Source organism: Lolium rigidum, chromosome 2, assembly GCF_022539505.1.
Source record: "Lolium rigidum isolate FL_2022 chromosome 2, APGP_CSIRO_Lrig_0.1, whole genome shotgun sequence".
In the NCBI taxonomy this organism is placed as follows: Eukaryota; Viridiplantae; Streptophyta; class Magnoliopsida; order Poales; family Poaceae; genus Lolium; species Lolium rigidum.
In genome coordinates this window covers 13328439-13345594 of record NC_061509.1, presented here as the reverse complement: position 1 = coordinate 13345594, position 17156 = coordinate 13328439, and the positions used below count along the sequence as shown (strand labels likewise).

Below are 17156 nucleotides of genomic sequence, written 5' to 3'. Positions count from 1 at the left end.
CGGGACTTTTCTTTTATGTAATTCTTCTTCTTTTTTTGGCTGTGTGCTATTAGAGTATTGCGTTGTTGCAGAGGCTGGGTGTAATTGGTATCTTCTTGATATTAATATATACTCCTTATCGGAAAAAAAATGGAAATTGCAATATCTGATATGATCCGTGTACATCCCTAATCATGAGCCAAACACATTGCTTCAGATATGAGAAAGGGCACTGGAGATGTAAGGGCTGCGATGGTGGTGCTTCAAAAACTTCGAGAGAAAATTTTCAAGAGAAAAAGGATCTAACATGTTGAATAATCTCACCATGTATTTTTTTTCATAAACTTTTGTTATCACCAGAATTTGACCGAGCCAGAGGTGGGCCGCGATCAAGATGGACTTGAAGAATATACATGGAAGAATTACGTGAATCGGCCTGTTATGCTGAGTTTGGGCTAGTTTGCCTTTGTATCTGTAACATATTAGGATACGTGTCGGTTAGTTAGAATTTTACCCGTGCACGGTTAGGTGCACGTCTAAGTTAGAAAGTCCCCTGGACTATAAATATGTATCTAGGGTTTATGGAATAAACAACAACCAACGTTCAACCAACAAATCAATCTCGGCGCATCGCCAACTCCTTCGTCTCGAGGGTTTCTACCGGTAAGCAACATGCTGCCTAGATCGCATCTTGCGATCTAGGCAGCACAAGCTCCACGTTGTTCATGCGTTGCTCGTTCTGAAGCCTTATTGATGGCGAGCAACGTAGTTATCATAGATGTGTTAGGGTTAGCATAGTTCTTCGCGTAACATGCTATCGTAGTGCAACCCTTGCATGTCTAGCCGCCCTCACACCTATCTTAGGTGTGGGGGCGGCACCCGCTTGATCATTATTTAGTAGATCCGATCCGTTACGGTTGCTCCTTGTTCTACAAGGATTAGTTTAATATCTGCAATAGTTAGGCCTTACAAAGGGTTGGAGGATCCAGCGGCACGTAGGGTGTCGTTTGCTAGTCCTAGACAGGATGTTCCGGGGATCAACCTCGTGTTGGTTTTTAGGCCCTATCTAGGATCGGCTTACGATCACCGTGCGTGGCCGCGAGGCCCAATCGTGAGTAGGATGATCCGATTATGCGGTGAAAACCCTAAATCGTCGTAGATCTCATTAGCTTTATCTTGATCAAGCAGGACCACCATATATTCGTGCACCTCGTACGAATCATGGGTGGATCGGCTCCTTGAGCCGATTCACAGGATAACCTCGAGAGCCGATCGAGGCTCGTATTTAATGTTTACGTGTATGCCATGCGGGAAACTAAGCGAGGCATCTCCATCACCTTCCTGACCAGGTATAGGTCAGGTGGCACGCCCTTGCATCAGCATCGGACGTGTGACCAGAAGGCTTTGCGGGCCGTCGCTCGGAGGGACCTCGGCCAGCCGCAGCCCTAGGTTGTTCCCGGCTCTACGGTGTTGCCCGTCGCTGCCCGCCGGTGGGTTTTGGCAGCAACAACTTTACTAGTTCATTTGCCATGCATAAAATGTATGAGATATTTCTTTCTCTTGAACTCTTAATATTCTGTATGTCATGCCATTCCACGTGTCTAGAAGCAGCTAAGCACGAGAGATAATACTTTAAAGAATCCAAAGATTAATGGAGTCTATGTGTGAAGGAGCAATTTAACAGGAGATTCCGTAGTAACTGAAAGCATGGGTACCCTTGGAAGTTTTGCAAGGACTCTGAAACTGAAACAGGAAAGGGTCATTGCATCCTTGCGCTGCATCCTCTTATTCCTCTGGTTGATCAGAGCATCTGAGATATATATTGATATATTGTGAGCTTAGCATTATATGGTGAGTCTGCTCGGTGCCATTGCGCAAAGATCACTGGAATCAAGAAGTGTCATCGATTTGTCATTGACATGTGGTGTCAGGCTAAGTTACCAGCGTGTGATGGTACAGAGTTAATTTTTCTCAATGGTAATTCTTGAATAAATCTTGGATGATGACAATTGGAATCAAGGCTTTTCCTTTACATTTAGCAAAATTTCCTCTTCCTCTGTCTGTTCACTCATATAGGAACAGCCTCTATCCAAATGGAACTTCCAGCTAGCATTCAGGCTAGGCACTGCAAGTTGGAGAAGCTGGACTCTCATCTATTTTCTTATGTGATCTTCTCCAAATTATCTCAGAAAAGAAAATAACATGGACCTAGCATGCCTATTTTCTAATTAGATGGAACTGGCAAAATTAAACCATACAATCCTAGAGAGAGAGTGAATGAGTGATAGAGAGAGGACTTCTATCCAATTTGTTTTATTTTCTTTTTCGATAATTCTTAAAGCGCATTGTGTGTGAGTGCCTTCATTATTGCCACCTGTGAAGCACATGGGCCGGATGACTGTGTCCGTCCCCGAAGCGGCAGCGACGAATATGTGGTATGAAAGAGGAAACCGGGTTCAGAAGAGTAACGGCGGTTCGATCACTGGAGCAGAAATACTGAATAGTACAAAGGAGCTAATATATATTGAAAATCGTAGCATGTGTTTTTTTCCTTTAATTAGTGTTGTTGCCATGTGTACTGTACTTTTTTTTCTGGAACTCTCATTTAGGTCTTAGAAAGTACAGTGTACGACAATGCATGATACTCTGTAGATCAAGGAAGTACATGTGTCAGGAAGCAATTGAAAAAGAGATACTGCACTCCTATCTATTTTTTGTTATCTCTTCAGAATGCTCTCCAAATTTGCTCAGCAACCAGAATAACAGTTTGTTACCGAAAGTACTTGTAGGCTGTATCTGGCAACACTGAAACAGGTGTCATAATTAAACAGGTGGCAAGAGATATCCCTTACACTCCAATTCCTAGAGATGATTTCTCAGCCTTCTACCTTATCTTATTTTTCTTTTTTTTTTTTTTTTTTTTTTTGAGAAACACAGTACAAACGCAGGCGCTCACATACACGCGCATACACTCACCCCTATGAACGCACACACGCACACCCTACCCCTATGAGCACCTCCGGAAGACCGAGCCGGCGGATTGGATCTTGAAATTAACGAAGTCACCACAGGCGCCTCGCTATCGACGGGAACGTCGCCTCCCACTGAAAGAATATTCCGCCTTTATGAGACACACAGATGTCAAACCCAGGGCTTGAACTGCAGTGCGGCTGGAGATCAACCACCCTCCTAACCACCCAACCTCAGGTTGGTTCTCACCTTATCTTATTTTTCTGATCTTCCGGCAAAGAGCATTGTACACTACCAACGTCCTTCGCACCGGCGAAGCAGACTCACCGCAGTTGCATGCCCCTCCAATGAACCCCTCCTCTAAATATCATGTGCAGTTGTGCCAGACCCACGGCCTCTGACACGAGAAAGGGTACCAGACATGGAAGTGCAGCGACGGTGCTGGTGGAAAATGATCTAAAATATTGACACACACCAAAGTGGGTGTCATTGTATTATTACAAGAAAAACCAAAAAGAACACTAAAACAGAGGGCAAAAAAAACAGAGAAGAATTTTACAAGAACTGGCACTTGCCAGCTCGTCAGGCCAGAACATCAGGTGGCAGGGCATGTTGTGGCAGCATGCAGCTGCCTAAGAGCCTTTGCACCTGCCAGCATCCAGAGCTTGGCTTCGACCAGATTTGAGTGCACCAGGTCGCGGCGATTTGGTGATGCCCCCTTGAACACACGGTCATTCCGACGTCTCCAGATGTGCCATTGTCAGGATGACCGACGATCTCGCACCTTTGAGCATGGTAGAATCGGCTCTATGCGCTCCAGATTCAACTCGGTGCTCTCCCTCGTGAAATGCTGTACATTTTGCACATGGAGAATGTGTTCTTCTGAAGAAAATACTGGTTTGACGAGAACCATGTGTTTTTTTATCATAAAGCTAGTTCATTCGCCATGTGTAAAATACTAAAATGCACCACAAACTCGTAATATTCTTTATATCAAGGGATTACATGTGCGAAGAAGCAACTGAGCATGAGGGGTACCAATTTAAAGCATCCAAAGATCAAGAGAGTCCATGTGGGAAGGAGGAATTTAACAGAGAATCCTTACAAGTTAAAGCATGGGCATCCCTGGATTTCTTGTAAGGATCCTGAAACTGACACATGAAAAGATCATTACATCACATACATCCCTGCAACCTCTTAAGCTCTGGTTGATCAGAACATCTGAGACAAATCCTCTAAAAAAAAAACATCTGAGACACATATAACATATTGATATATACTTACCCATATATCAATTAATTGAGCTTAGAATTATAAGGTGAGTTTGCTGGGCATATCATCGGCCATCACAAAGGTTATCGGAATCGAAACGTGTCACTGACATGTGGCTTTGGGCAAAACTTACCCTGACAATGATGGTACCAAGTTATTTTCTCATTTGGGCTCGAGTCTTCTCTTTTGCATTGAATAAAGCCTTGAGAATCACAATTGGACTCTAGTCTTCTCTTTTGCATTAAAAAAATTCACCTCTTCTTCTGTCTTCTCACTCATATATGAACCTGTTCTGTCCAAATGGAACTCACAGCTAGCATTCAGGCTACACCGCAAGCTGGAGAAATACGACACTCCCATCTATTATGGTTATCTGTTCAGAATATTATCTAATTTGCTCAGTAGACCTAGCATGTTCTTTCAGCCTGTCTTGTAAGATACAACTTGCACAACTGAATCAGGTGGCACAATTATAAACCCACAATTTCTCGAGAGAGGACTTCTACCCATTTTAGTTTATTTTCATTTTCGAGAATTCAGAAAGCGCATTGTACGCAAGAGCCATCCTTGCCACCGGTGAAAAACATGGGTGGAAGACGGTGCCCCATCGCCAGAGTGGTGGCGATGAAGAAGAGGATGGTAGAAGGCATCGGACATGGAAGAGTACTGCAATGAATTAATGTATGCTAGATAATCTCAGCATGTGTTGTTTCTCATTGCATTTCTTTCCTGGAACACTCATTTAGAACTTTAAAAGTACAGTGTATGACAATACATGATATTTTGTAGATCAAGGAAGTACACATGTGTCAGAAACAATTGACAAAAGATGAAGTAGTTTTAAAATGATCCAAATATCAAGGGAGCCCATGTGGACCTCCCTGGAATTCTTGCAGATTTATTGAAATGATTATTCGTACAGTCAGGACAGAGCCACTGGATATTGACTTGCACGCATGATCCCTAATAATACTAGAGCATGTCATGAACAAAAACTTCAGATCAAGCGAGATATGGACTTGAGCAATGAAGATAAACTAAAACTACTGCTTACACAGAAAACGAAGGCAAAAATAAGTGAATTGCTATTAATACAGGATTTTACCTAAGATATCTGATATGAGTCTTTCAATTTTTACTCAAAAAGAATGTGACTCCTTCATTTCATCCTCTTATACAAACCATGAAGCTCATTGAAGCTCATAGATGACGAACTCTTCCTCCTCTTCTCCTTAGAAGAGTTAAGAACCAAGAATGGAACATATGGACAACGAGAAAAAGAAGTAGAGAACATCATATGCACAAGAGCTCACGCTCTGAAGAACAGTAGCACGCGGCATCCTCCTTCCTTCCCACCAGCCTCAGGATGCCCTCAAACACCTCGACATCGCAGGGGATCCTCAGGGCACCCTCGTGCCGGAACCCAAACTCCTCCTCTGCCTCCCTGAGCAGCTCCTCGAATGCCCAGTGCCCAAGGTACTCCGTGGGGATCACGTACCTCTTCATCTCCTCCCCGACGCACACAGCGAAGAAGCCCTTCGGGACGCCAGCAGCAGCACAGCTGCCACCGTGCTTGCCGGCTTTCGGTGCAAGCGCGAGCCGCTTCCACTTCTTGAGGAGCTGCTGCAGCCTCACAATGTCTCTGATCTTGTTGCTACTTGCCCTGCTGTGTTCACCCATTGCCAGTGTTGGTCTCTCGTCTCAGGCTGCCAGTGTTGGTCTCTTGTCTCAGGGGCTGGTGCTGCTCCTGCTCCCTGGCTTGCTGCGAAGACTTATGAGGCACTGACGATATATAGGAGGTTGGATGAGGTTTCAGTTGTGTATTAGCGTGTTCAACGGGTTAGCTCTAATGTTCTAATCAATGGTTTGATACGAGGCTTTCTTTAAGTTTGGGAGCTCCATTTTTTATGTTCTGCTCTTAGGATGATAAACTAATGTAAAGCGAAACAACGGGCATCACTAGTTGCGCAGTACCTGCAACTTGACAGTTAGAAAAAATAAAGTGCACCCCCACAAAAAAAGTACACTCTGAAGGACTCTACTCCCTTTTGCAGTGAAACCAGAATCTCATATTTCATTCTAGTTCACTGGTTTGACATGTGTATGCATGGGAGAAGGTAAACTTATCACCAGACTGCCCTAAAAACATGAAAAGGAAATTGTTAAAAAACAAATGACCATGCAGAAGTCAGGCCACATGATTATTTTCTGAAGAAAGAAAACTAGCAAGTACTACTAGGGTGTGCTCAATGCATATGATCAACTGCATCTGGTCCAAGAAAGAGAGAGAGAGAGTTAAGTGTGAAACTGATGAAAGATTCCAGACGTTTAATTAGGACACGGCCACTGGATTTTATTCTATATTTCTGAAGAGGTTGTTCTTTCAATATCATGTCAGAACCTGACCTCTGGAAGAATGCAAGTGTGATCCAACTGATGGAAGATTCTCCTCTCTGCTAATGATGAGCAATCAGCACCAGCTCTACTCCGCTTATCTGAGCAACTACCAGCATGATTTGCTTCAATCTCATCATTGCTGCAAGCTAAGAAAATAGTTCATGTACGGGAAAAGGACACCTCTAGTCCTAGCTTTAGGTAGCAGCACAAACTGCCCATCTACTGTTGCAGGTTTTAGTGTTTGACTCTGAAACAAAAAAGGCGCTTACATAACAATATATTAACAGGTTTGGATTGTGTACTTGTCTGTTTTCTTTCTCATATCATTACTGATTTGGGGGATATTGCGTCGATATCAGTGCTCAAACTTCACAATACTTGGCAATTCCAATGATTAGTTAGCTCCCGAAAGCACAGTTCCAAAGCATCCACATCACCTGAGAAAGAAAACTCCGAGGCTTTCTGAGTTTGAATTTTTGGGAACAAAACAGAACAATGTACGCCGTTTGCTAATTTGAACTATTTCTCATGTTCCTAGCAGTAAACTAACAGCTCTGCAAAGCTACATGTTAGCACATATCTGTACAGCTAATTACTGCCGTACAATCAAACGATTCTCGTCTAAATGACCAAGAAAGAAAGGCAGATGACTCTTAAACCTCTGATTACATACATCACATACCTTTAACTAGCGATGCTATATATGACTAGATGGCTCTCTCTTCTGGCATGTATAGCACTCGTTAGAGCTTCTTTCAGGTCCAGGGTACCGCACAGGACCACTAACTGCAATACCTTGCTACCTGCATCTGAACTTAAGCAGCATTTGGTTATCTACTCCACATATCTTGAACAAGGAGAAAAATGCTGTCAGAATCGAGGACACAAATTAAAATAAGCAATCTGTTCCCGCCATGCAGAAATTGTTGCATCAGATGCATAACTGAAGTAACTGTTGCTCCCATCTTTCTAAGATAACGTGTCATGCACATGGCAACTGAAAACATGGCATCTTAGCAGATCAAGACGATATGCAGTATAAAATACCTGAGATCAGGCTGCAAATGGCTGCACATGCCATTGGTCACAGGCTCACAGCTACCTGACACAAATCACCCAGATCCGGCACACAGTTCCTTGCTTGGCAAGTTGGCGTGGACGCTAGTTCTGGCACATGTTTGGAGATCATTTCCATATTCAAGATAAATTACTAATAGCCTGAAAGATGAACATCAGTAAATCAAATTCTTCTAGCTATAGAAGTGGTAACAGAATGACAAATGCTTACGCCAGGAAGAAACCAAAACATGGCAGAAATGATAACAATCACTTCAAATAATCACTTTTCACTACAGTAACTATGTATTTAACTGTTACTGAAGTAATATCACTAATATGCTGATATGAAAGTACAAAAGGGGCCTTGAATTGTGTACCTTGTCTGACAGAACCAAAATGTATAAATAAGAAAATGAAGAAACAATACGTGGTCACTTTCTGCAGTCAGACCTACCAAATCTATGCAACCAACCAATCAGGAAACTTTATGGTTCATAACAAGCACACACTCACAATGATTACCATGATAGGGACAACATACTGTCCATCAGAACTTCACAAAGAGGACAATTTTGATTTAGCTTCATCCCTGCAGACATTTTTTCTTTGTGGCTTAAAATACAATAGTTCAAGTTAGACAGCTGTATCTGTACTCTGTAGTTCCTTCCAACAAATAAAATATCTGTGTGTCAGAATAGAGTTTCAGCACTGTACTGACACCTTAACAAGATAAATGATGAAGCATGAACTATGAGTCGTGACACGAAAAAACAGACAAACCGAAATATCTCACGGGTAGTTATATGGCGTAATCACTAAATAGTTATATTATTTTTGAGAATACAGCAAACAGTTCCAGTGCTGTTCAGAATGTTCTAAGGTTCAACCTAGCTATCAGATGAAAAGCACACATAGCCATCGAATGGAAGTAATCTATGTAATAGAAGCTTCTGTGGTATCCTTCCATATGCTAATTTCCCCACAGAAGAAATATTGCAAATGCCATAAATGAATCTGAGGAAAAGATGTACCCAGGATGACCTCTTTTTAGGCTGGGCAGATGGACAAGGCAAAAATGTCTCACTTCCATTGAAAACAAAAAAGAAAGTGTTGCTAAGAGATTTTCAGGAACACTGAAAATTTAGATTTGGCTGCCTGGAAAATAATGCATAAAGCTCTACAGCGTGATTAGCATGTTTTGATCTTTATTCCTGAATTTTGATAACATGCAACTATGAAAATTTCATCCTGTTATTTTTAAAATACTTTTTTGTAGCTTTCTGAAAGTTGAAATCAGGAGGAAAACAGACAAGATACACAATTGTTAACTGTCCAAGCAAGAAGCCACACTTTGTATTTCCAGTCCAGACTATGCCTCTCTTAGGCCATGTACAAGCTAGAGGGGTGCTTGCAAAAATAAACTAAGCATTTTCTTAAGCACCAATGCTTATTTGTACAGGAGAGGTGCCTGGTTAGGCATCTTCCTAGTACAAAAACCGGTTTATTTTCCTAAGCACCTCTCTAAGCATTTTGCATTGTACATGCCCTTAGACTAGCAAAACCATACGACAAGCATAACAATCTTTGCTACATATACTATACTTCATAATCCCAAGTTATTTGGCCTTTAACTCCATCTTTGGTATACAAATACAATGAAGTTGAACAACAGAACAAGTGTTTACAAAATTGTCATACAGTATTATTCTGGCCACCAAGCAACAAGCAAAATATCAGATGGTATTTACAGTGTGTTTTCAGCAGCAAGAATTAACTAGAAAGTAGAAGCAGCATCATCTCAAAATTCTTCAACAGATGATATTCTAGCACAAACATTACTGCATATGAACCGTCAGGGAACTAACAGTGTGGATAGTACTATCTTGACGGATTGACAATGGTAACAAGAGCGAGTGGAAACAAATATGAACTAGATGAGGAAATGCCAAAAAGTTGTCATATTATTATTCTAGTAACCAAGAAACAAACATTACGAGATATCTGGCGCTTTCTGCAGCAAGACTGAACTAGAAACACCAACAAAGCATGCATATAGCTCTCCTTTGTGATTAGCATGTTTTGACATTAGCATGTTTTGACTTTTATTCCTGTGTTTCGACAATGTAAATGTATGGATATTTCCAAATGTAGGCTTACTGTATCATCAATGGAGGACTGGCAAAACAAAGGAGACAAACTATTGGTGGAAAATACCCATTTACACAAGTGCTTGGTTTTCTTACAGCTTTCTTGAAGTTAGAAGTCAGACCCAAATGCACAACCATTAACTATCCCAAGCAAGGAGCGGCGCCATAACATTGTCCAGTCCAGAATACAACTTTAAGACTAGCAATACATTAAGCACAAGAATCTTTCCTAAGACTCTATTTCCTAGTCCCAAGTTATATTTGGCTTCCTTGTCCTTTAAATAGATCTTTCACTATCTTGATGGATTGGCAAATATTGCAGCAAATTAGCAAAAGAATAAAATGGCAACAAGAGCAAGTGGAAACAAATATGAACTAGTTGAGAAAGTGTCAAAAAGCTGTCATATTATTATTCTAGTCATAACCAAGTAACAGAAACAAATAATAGGAGATATTTGGTGGTGTGCTTTCTGCAGCAAGACTGAACTAGAAACACTAACATTCCAAACTTCTTCATAGACAATATTCTAGCACAAGCATAGCCATCAAAAGACAGAGCTAGTACATTGGGTCCATAATTCACAGCAGAATTGCTGTTAGAATTGAAATGAAATTCCATGATATCTCACTGAGCAATCTTGCAAATGTCCTCATACTCGATGGCCCTGAGAACTTTCCCATCATAGAGGCCCTTCTCAACCTGCAGTTTGGCACTGAATCTCTCAGTGTCCACAGAGAGCAACCTCGCGTTTGAGCCCCGGTAAGCCCCATTAACGATGCGCACGAGCCCACCAATCTGCGGGATCACGGTCTCAAGCTCATCCTGGTCGACCCTGAGAACATGCTTGCTGTCCAGCATCTCAATCTCCGCGACGTACTTGTCAACCACCCTCTTCACCAACCCCTTCTGCTTGTAGTACCCCTTGTCAGCCAGCGTCTTGCTCATCACCTTGACGACGATGCCAGGGCACAGCCAGTAGTCCTTGCGGTTGCTGCGCTCCTTGGCCTTCTCCTCCTCCTTCATCAGATCCTCGATCGCGGACCTCCTCGCATCCGTTGCTTTCCCTTTCTTGTTTGCTGTCTCCTCCTCTTCCTCGAAGCCGAATTTCATCTTTGGCTTATCATCAAAGGGGTTAACCTTGGGCGCAGGCGCAGCCCGCTGGAGCGCAATAGCAATCTTCTCTTTCGGCTTGTTATTGGTGGTCTCCTCCTCTTCTTGATCATCATCCTCTGATCCCGAATAATCATCTTCTTCGCTGCCGAGGTCGTCATCTTCTGCAGCATTAGGAGAGGCATCATCGCCAAAATCAGCCTGTGCCCGCTGTGCCCGCTCGATCTGCCGGGCAATCATGAGCTCCTGCCTCTCATCATCAGCGAGGTCCGACCTGACCCTCTTGCGCTTGAGCCTGGCCTTGATGGCCTGCTCCGAGTCCCTGTCGATGTAGGTGATGAACCATCCCTTGGGCGTGTCCTCGACCTTGGCGTGGCCCGCCTTGCCGAGGAACTTGACGAACTCGGTGAGCGTCTGCCAGCGCGTGGAGTTCATGTGCACGTGGTTGCGGTCGGCGATGAACTCGTTGTAGATGACGGTTGCGGCGACGCGGGAGCTGCGGTGCGCGCGGCGGAGCAGCGTGAGGAACTCGTCGAGGAACTCGTCGGAGAATCCGTCGACGATGCGGTCGGGCGCCTGGCCGAAGATGGCCATCTGGCGCTGGTGCGACTCCGACATGCAGTGGCACTTGAAGCCGTTCTCGTCGCGGCACTGCTTCTGGCACATCTGGCAGTACCACCGCAGCTTCTGCAGCCCCTTGGCCTTGATCCGGTTCGCGATCGCCTTCGGCGTCAGGAAGTCGCTCTTCCCCATCGCGCCGCCGCGGAGAGGAGGGGGTTGAGAAGGTTGGCGAGGGTTTGGGCCGGCGAGCGGCGGCGGCGGCGGCCGGGGAGATCGGGGAAGAGGGGCGGCGGATTGGGGTTAGGGATTGGATGGGGTAGTTGATTTGGAGAGGTTGCAATCTCAAGGCCTTATTTGCAAATAAGCCACCACGAGCACGAGTAGACGGAGAATAATAGACACTCACGAATCCAGGTCAAATAAATAAAATTTCTTTCAGTTCGACTTCTTTCCGAATTCGGCACTTGATTTGAAGTCGGTTTGACTTAAATTCGGTTTGACTTAAAGTCGGTTCATAACGTCGGTGAAAAATAAGGCGGTTCCTGATTTTTCCTGATCCAACGGCTCAGATCGTTCCATGGCCAAAGCCAACGGCCTGGATTATTCCTAGAGCTCTGTTCGAAGTCGGTATATATTTATCCCTCATATATACCGGAGACGTGGCTTGCTCTGTTCGAAAATTAAACCCAATTTTTCCCGAGAATCTTTCTGGAAAACAAATCTTTCTCGATAGAAGCCCGAACTCGCGCGCGCAACCGCCATGGACGGGATCGACGCGGAGCTCGCGCGCGCGCAGGACGAGCGGCGGAAGCTGGAGGAGGCCCTGGCGGCGGGCGCGCCCATGGCCGTCTCCGCCGTCAACTTCGACAAGGACCTCTACGGCGGCGCCGACCGATTTGCCGGCTACGACACCTCCATCCCGGCCTCCGAGGACGACAGCGCCGAGCCCGCCTCCGCCTCCGCCAACCCCGCCGCGCGCCGCCTCGCGTCCTACACGGGCCACGCCCTCGCCGCCGCCGCCGGCATCCCCCGGTCGGACGACGACGACGGGGCGCCCGCCAAGAGGTCCCAGCGCATCGTCGACCGCGAGGACGACTACCGCCGCCGCCGCCTCGACCGCATCATCTCGCCCCAGCGCCACGACCCCTTCGCGGCAGGGGAGGCCACCCCGGACCCCTCCGTCCGGACCTACGGCGACGCCATGCGCGAGAGCAAGGTGCAGCAGGAGAGGGAGCACGTGCTGCGCGCGATCGCCAAGAAGAAGAGGGCGGAGGAGGAGGAGAAGGCTGCTGCACCTGAGCAGCCGCCGCCGCCGGCTGCCTGACGACGAAGCGGCGCAACCGGTGGGATCAGTCGCAGGACGGTGATGCTGCTGCTGCTGCTGGGGCCAAGAAGGCGAAGACCGCCTCGGACTGGGACGCACCTGATGCAACTCCTGGGATCGGACGCTGGGACGCCACACCTGGGCGTGTTGGAGATGCGACGACGCCGTCCGTGAGGAGGAACAGATGGGATGAGACACCAACTCCAGGGAGGATGGCTGATGCAGATGCAACTCCTGCAGCCGGTGGCATTACTCCTTCTGGGGCGTGGGATGCTACTCCTAAGCTGCCTGGTGGGCTTGTCACGCCGACTCCCAAGAAGCAGAGGTCGCGGTGGGACGAGACGCCGGCGAGTATGGGCAGTGCGACACCTGGTGGTACGCCGGTCGGGGCAGAGAACATTGCAACGCCAACACCTGGACAGATTGCTCGTGGCGCGATGACTCCGGACCAGTGGCAGCTCATGCGGTTGGAGCGGGACATTGAGGAGCGGAACAGGCCTCTGACTGATGAGGAGCTTGATGCCATGTTACCGCAGGAGGGGTTCAAGATTCTTGAGCCTCCAGCTTCATACCAACCCATACGCACCCCGGCGAGGAAGCTGCTTGCGACGCCAACACCTCTGACCACACCGTTTTACAACATTCCGGAGGAGAATCGTGGGCAGCAGTACGATGTGCCCAGGGAAATGAGTGGTGGGTTGCCAGACATGAAGCCGGAAGATTACCAGTACTTTGCGCCGCTGCTGAATGAGGACGGCGAGGAGCAACTCACGCCGGAGGAGCAGAAGGAGAGGAAGATCATGAAACTCTTGTTCAAGGTTAAGAATGGCACGCCCCCGCAGCGAAAGGCAGCACTTCGGCAGCTGACGGACAAAGCACGGGAATTTGGCGCTGGTCCTCTGTTCAACAAGATCCTGCCATTGCTCATGCAGCCTACGCTCGAGGACCAGGAGCGGCATCTCCTGGTGAAGGTCATTGATAGGGTGCTGTATAAACTGGATGAGCTGGTCCGTCCGTTTGTGCACAAGATTCTGGTCGTTATCGAACCACTTCTGATTGATACGGATTACTATGCTCGTGTTGAGGGCAGGGAGATTATCTCAAACCTTAGCAAAGCGGCAGGCCTTGCTACGATGATTGCTGCCATGAGACCAGATATTGATAACGTTGACGAGTATGTGAGGAATACAACTGCTAGGGCATTCAGTGTGGTGGCTTCTGCTTTGGGTATCCCTGCCCTGCTTCCATTTTTAAAGGCTGTCTGTCAGAGCAAGAAGTCATGGCAAGCTCGGCACACCGGTATCAAGATTGTTCAGCAGATTGCTATTCTCATGGGCTGTGCTGTTTTGCCTCACCTTAAGAACCTAGTTGAGATAACTGAGCATGGTCTAACTGATGAGAACCAGAAAGTACGGACGATCACTGCCCTCTCGCTTGCTGCCCTTGGTGAAGCTGCTGCACCCTATGGTATAGAAAGTTTCGATAGTGTGTTGAAGCCTCTCTGGAAGGGTATCAAATCTCACCAGGGAAAGGTCCTTGCTGCCTTCTTGAAGGCTATTGGTTTCATCATCCCTCTTATGGATGCTGTGTATGCCAGTTTCTACACAAAGGGGGTGATGGCAGTCCTGATTAGGGAATTCCAGTCACCAGATCAAGAGATGAAGACGATTGTCCTGAAGGTTGTTCAACAGTGTGTCGGTACAGAGGGTGTAGAGGCTGATTATATCCGGATTGACATCCTTCCGAAGTTTTTCGAACACTTGTGGGTTAGGAGGATGTCTCTAGACCGTAGGAACTATAAACAACTTGTGGAAACAACCGTTGAGATGGCAAACAAGGTGGGAGTTTCTGGTATCGTTGGTCATATTGTGGAGGGTCTGAAAGATGAAAGTGAGCCTTACAGGAGAATGGTGATGGAAACAATTGAGAAGGTGGTGGCTAATTTGGGTGCCTCGGATATTGATCCTCGTCTAGAGGAGCTGCTTATTGATGGCATCCTGTATGCTTTCCAAGAGCAAACAAGTGATGATGCAAATGTCATGCTTAATGGTTTTGGAGCTGTTGTGAATGCACTCGGCCTGAGAGTTAAGCATTACCTTCCTCAGATATGTGGTACCATCAAGTGGCGGCTAAACAACAAGAGTGCCAAAGTTAGGCAGCAAGCTGCTGATTTGATCTCAAGGATAGCTATTGTGATGAAGCAGTGCCAGGAGGAGCAGCTTATGGGTCACCTGGGTGTTGTGCTGTATGAGTACTTGGGAGAGGAGTATCCTGAGGTGCTGGGTTCAATTCTCGGAGCTTTGAAGGCTATCGTGAATGTTATTGGTATGACAAAGATGACACCGCCTATCAAGGATCTTCTTCCTCGGCTGACCCCCATCTTGAAGAATAGGCACGAGAAGGTCCAAGAGAACTGCATTGATCTAGTTGGCAGGATTGCTGATCGTGGAGCAGAATTTGTGCCAGCTAGGGAGTGGATGAGGATTTGTTTTGAGCTGCTGGAGATGTTGAAGGCTCATAAGAAGGGCATCAGAAGAGCTACTGTGAACACATTTGGTTATATTGCGAAGGCAATTGGGCCACAGGACGTGCTGGCCACTCTGTTGAATAACTTGAAAGTGCAGGAGCGACAGAACCGTGTTTGCACTACTGTAGCAATTGCTATTGTTGCTGAAACTTGCTCGCCTTTCACAGTTTTGCCTGCCCTCATGAACGAGTACAGGGTTCCAGAGCTCAATGTCCAGAATGGTGTTTTGAAATCTCTCTCGTTCCTCTTTGAGTATATTGGTGAGATGGGCAAAGATTACATATATGCTGTCACTCCCTTGCTTGAAGATGCTTTGATGGACAGGGATCTAGTTCACCGGCAAACTGCTGCATCTGCTGTTAAACATATGGCTCTAGGAGTTGCTGGCTTGGGATGTGAGGATGCTCTTGTCCATTTGCTTAACTATGTCTGGCCCAATATATTCGAGACATCTCCTCATGTCATAAATGCTGTCATGGAGGCCATTGAGGGAATGAGAGTTGCTCTAGGTGCAGCTGTGGTTCTGAATTATTGCCTCCAAGGCCTTTTCCATCCAGCAAGGAAAGTGCGCGAAGTATATTGGAAGATCTACAACTCGCTATATATTGGTGCACAAGATGCACTTGTTGCTTCTTATCCTGGAGTGGGTGGTGATGGAGACCATATCTTTAGCCGTCCAGAGCTAGCCATGTTCATCTGATCAAGGTGAGTTTTCCTTTTTATTTAATGCAATATGTACACAGTGAAAGTTCTGCTATAAATATGTAACAAGTTGGAATGTTGGATCACCTATTTCATGTTTACTAGTTTTGGGTGCTCAATTCCTCCTATGTGCCATCTCTTTTAGTTTACCACTGATTTTGAGTTCTCATAAATTTGTGTTGTTCCTGAATAAATTTACATCTAGATCCAGGCTATGGCAGTTGGCCTTAGAGCAATTATTAACCTGTTGGAGTGATGTTTTACTTACATAGGAACAACAAATTTTCTCATGATATCGCATACCTTCATAAAACCTTTGTATGTTCTGTTCTTTTGATCTCTACAAAAGCAAGAATCTGATACGCAAACACATTGGCAGGCAGGATGTGCATGTCCATGTACCGACATCCACATGCATCAGTGCATGTGAAGCTTTCAACTGGGGCGGTATTTGAATTAGAGCACACATTTAATTACTTGGTGTTACTTGTTGCGTTTTAATTGAAGCTGCATTTTTTGTATTTGCAGGCTTGTTCCTTACTAAGGGGGTGGAATGTTTAAGAAATGCTTCCTTATTTCCTGGCTTACTGAACTGCTAAACTGTTTCTGTAATCCGAGGTACTAACCGTTTTCAGAACTGTTTTGCTTTTCAGATTGTTTCGGTCCAAGTATGATGCTGAGGAGTTATCTGGATTCAAGGACCGGTTAGAGTAGTAGCTGCTGAGATTATGTGTAACATAGTCATGTTTTGAAAGTGAAGACACAATCGTATTGTCAATATCGTCTTACATCATGTAATACGGAGTAGTATATTAGTAGTCGTTTTTTTTGTTGCCAAATCGTCTTATTTATTATATATATAAATATCAATATTGGTTATGGTTGTCAAAACTTCGAGGTGTGCCCTGTTATGGTACAGTGGTACTGCAACAAGATTGTGCTTGCATGTTTTGTTTTCAGTTGATCATCTGTTACGGCACCTAAATGTGTTTCATAGTGGAGTATATCATGATTAGTTGGAGCCGATTACAAGGTCCAGAAGACAAGAAACTTTATTAAAGCCGATTACAGTGTGGCGTTTCAGATGCACCCTATTGACGACAAGTT

General features: G+C 45.5%; 2 protein-coding genes and 1 pseudogene across 2 annotated transcripts; 1 reads left to right on the top strand and 2 right to left on the bottom strand.

The window, feature by feature from the left end:
- Positions 1–5514: 5514 nt before the first annotated feature.
- LOC124689229 (auxin-induced protein 6B-like) lies at positions 5515–5901 on the bottom strand. The gene has a single exon (XM_047222784.1). The coding sequence runs from the start codon at positions 5899–5901 to the stop codon at positions 5515–5517; it is 387 nt and encodes a 128-aa protein (XP_047078740.1).
- Positions 5902–10212: 4311 nt separating this feature from the next.
- Positions 10213–11756, bottom strand: LOC124685982 (KIN17-like protein). The gene has a single exon (XM_047219996.1). It carries the CDS (start codon positions 11686–11688, stop codon positions 10450–10452), a length of 1239 nt encoding a protein of 412 aa, XP_047075952.1. The 5' UTR covers positions 11689–11756; the 3' UTR covers positions 10213–10449.
- Positions 11757–12256: 500 nt separating this feature from the next.
- LOC124691315 lies at positions 12257–16905 on the top strand (annotated as a pseudogene).
- The last annotated feature ends 251 nt before the right edge of the window (positions 16906–17156 follow it).

Bases quoted from the DNA above. Each gene is read 5' to 3' on its own strand.
- LOC124689229 (XM_047222784.1), bottom strand. From the start codon at position 5,901: ATGGGTGAACACAGCAGGGCAAGTAGCAACAAGATCAGAGACATTGTG.
- LOC124685982 (XM_047219996.1), bottom strand. From the start codon at position 11,688: ATGGGGAAGAGCGACTTCCTGACGCCGAAGGCGATCGCGAACCGGATC.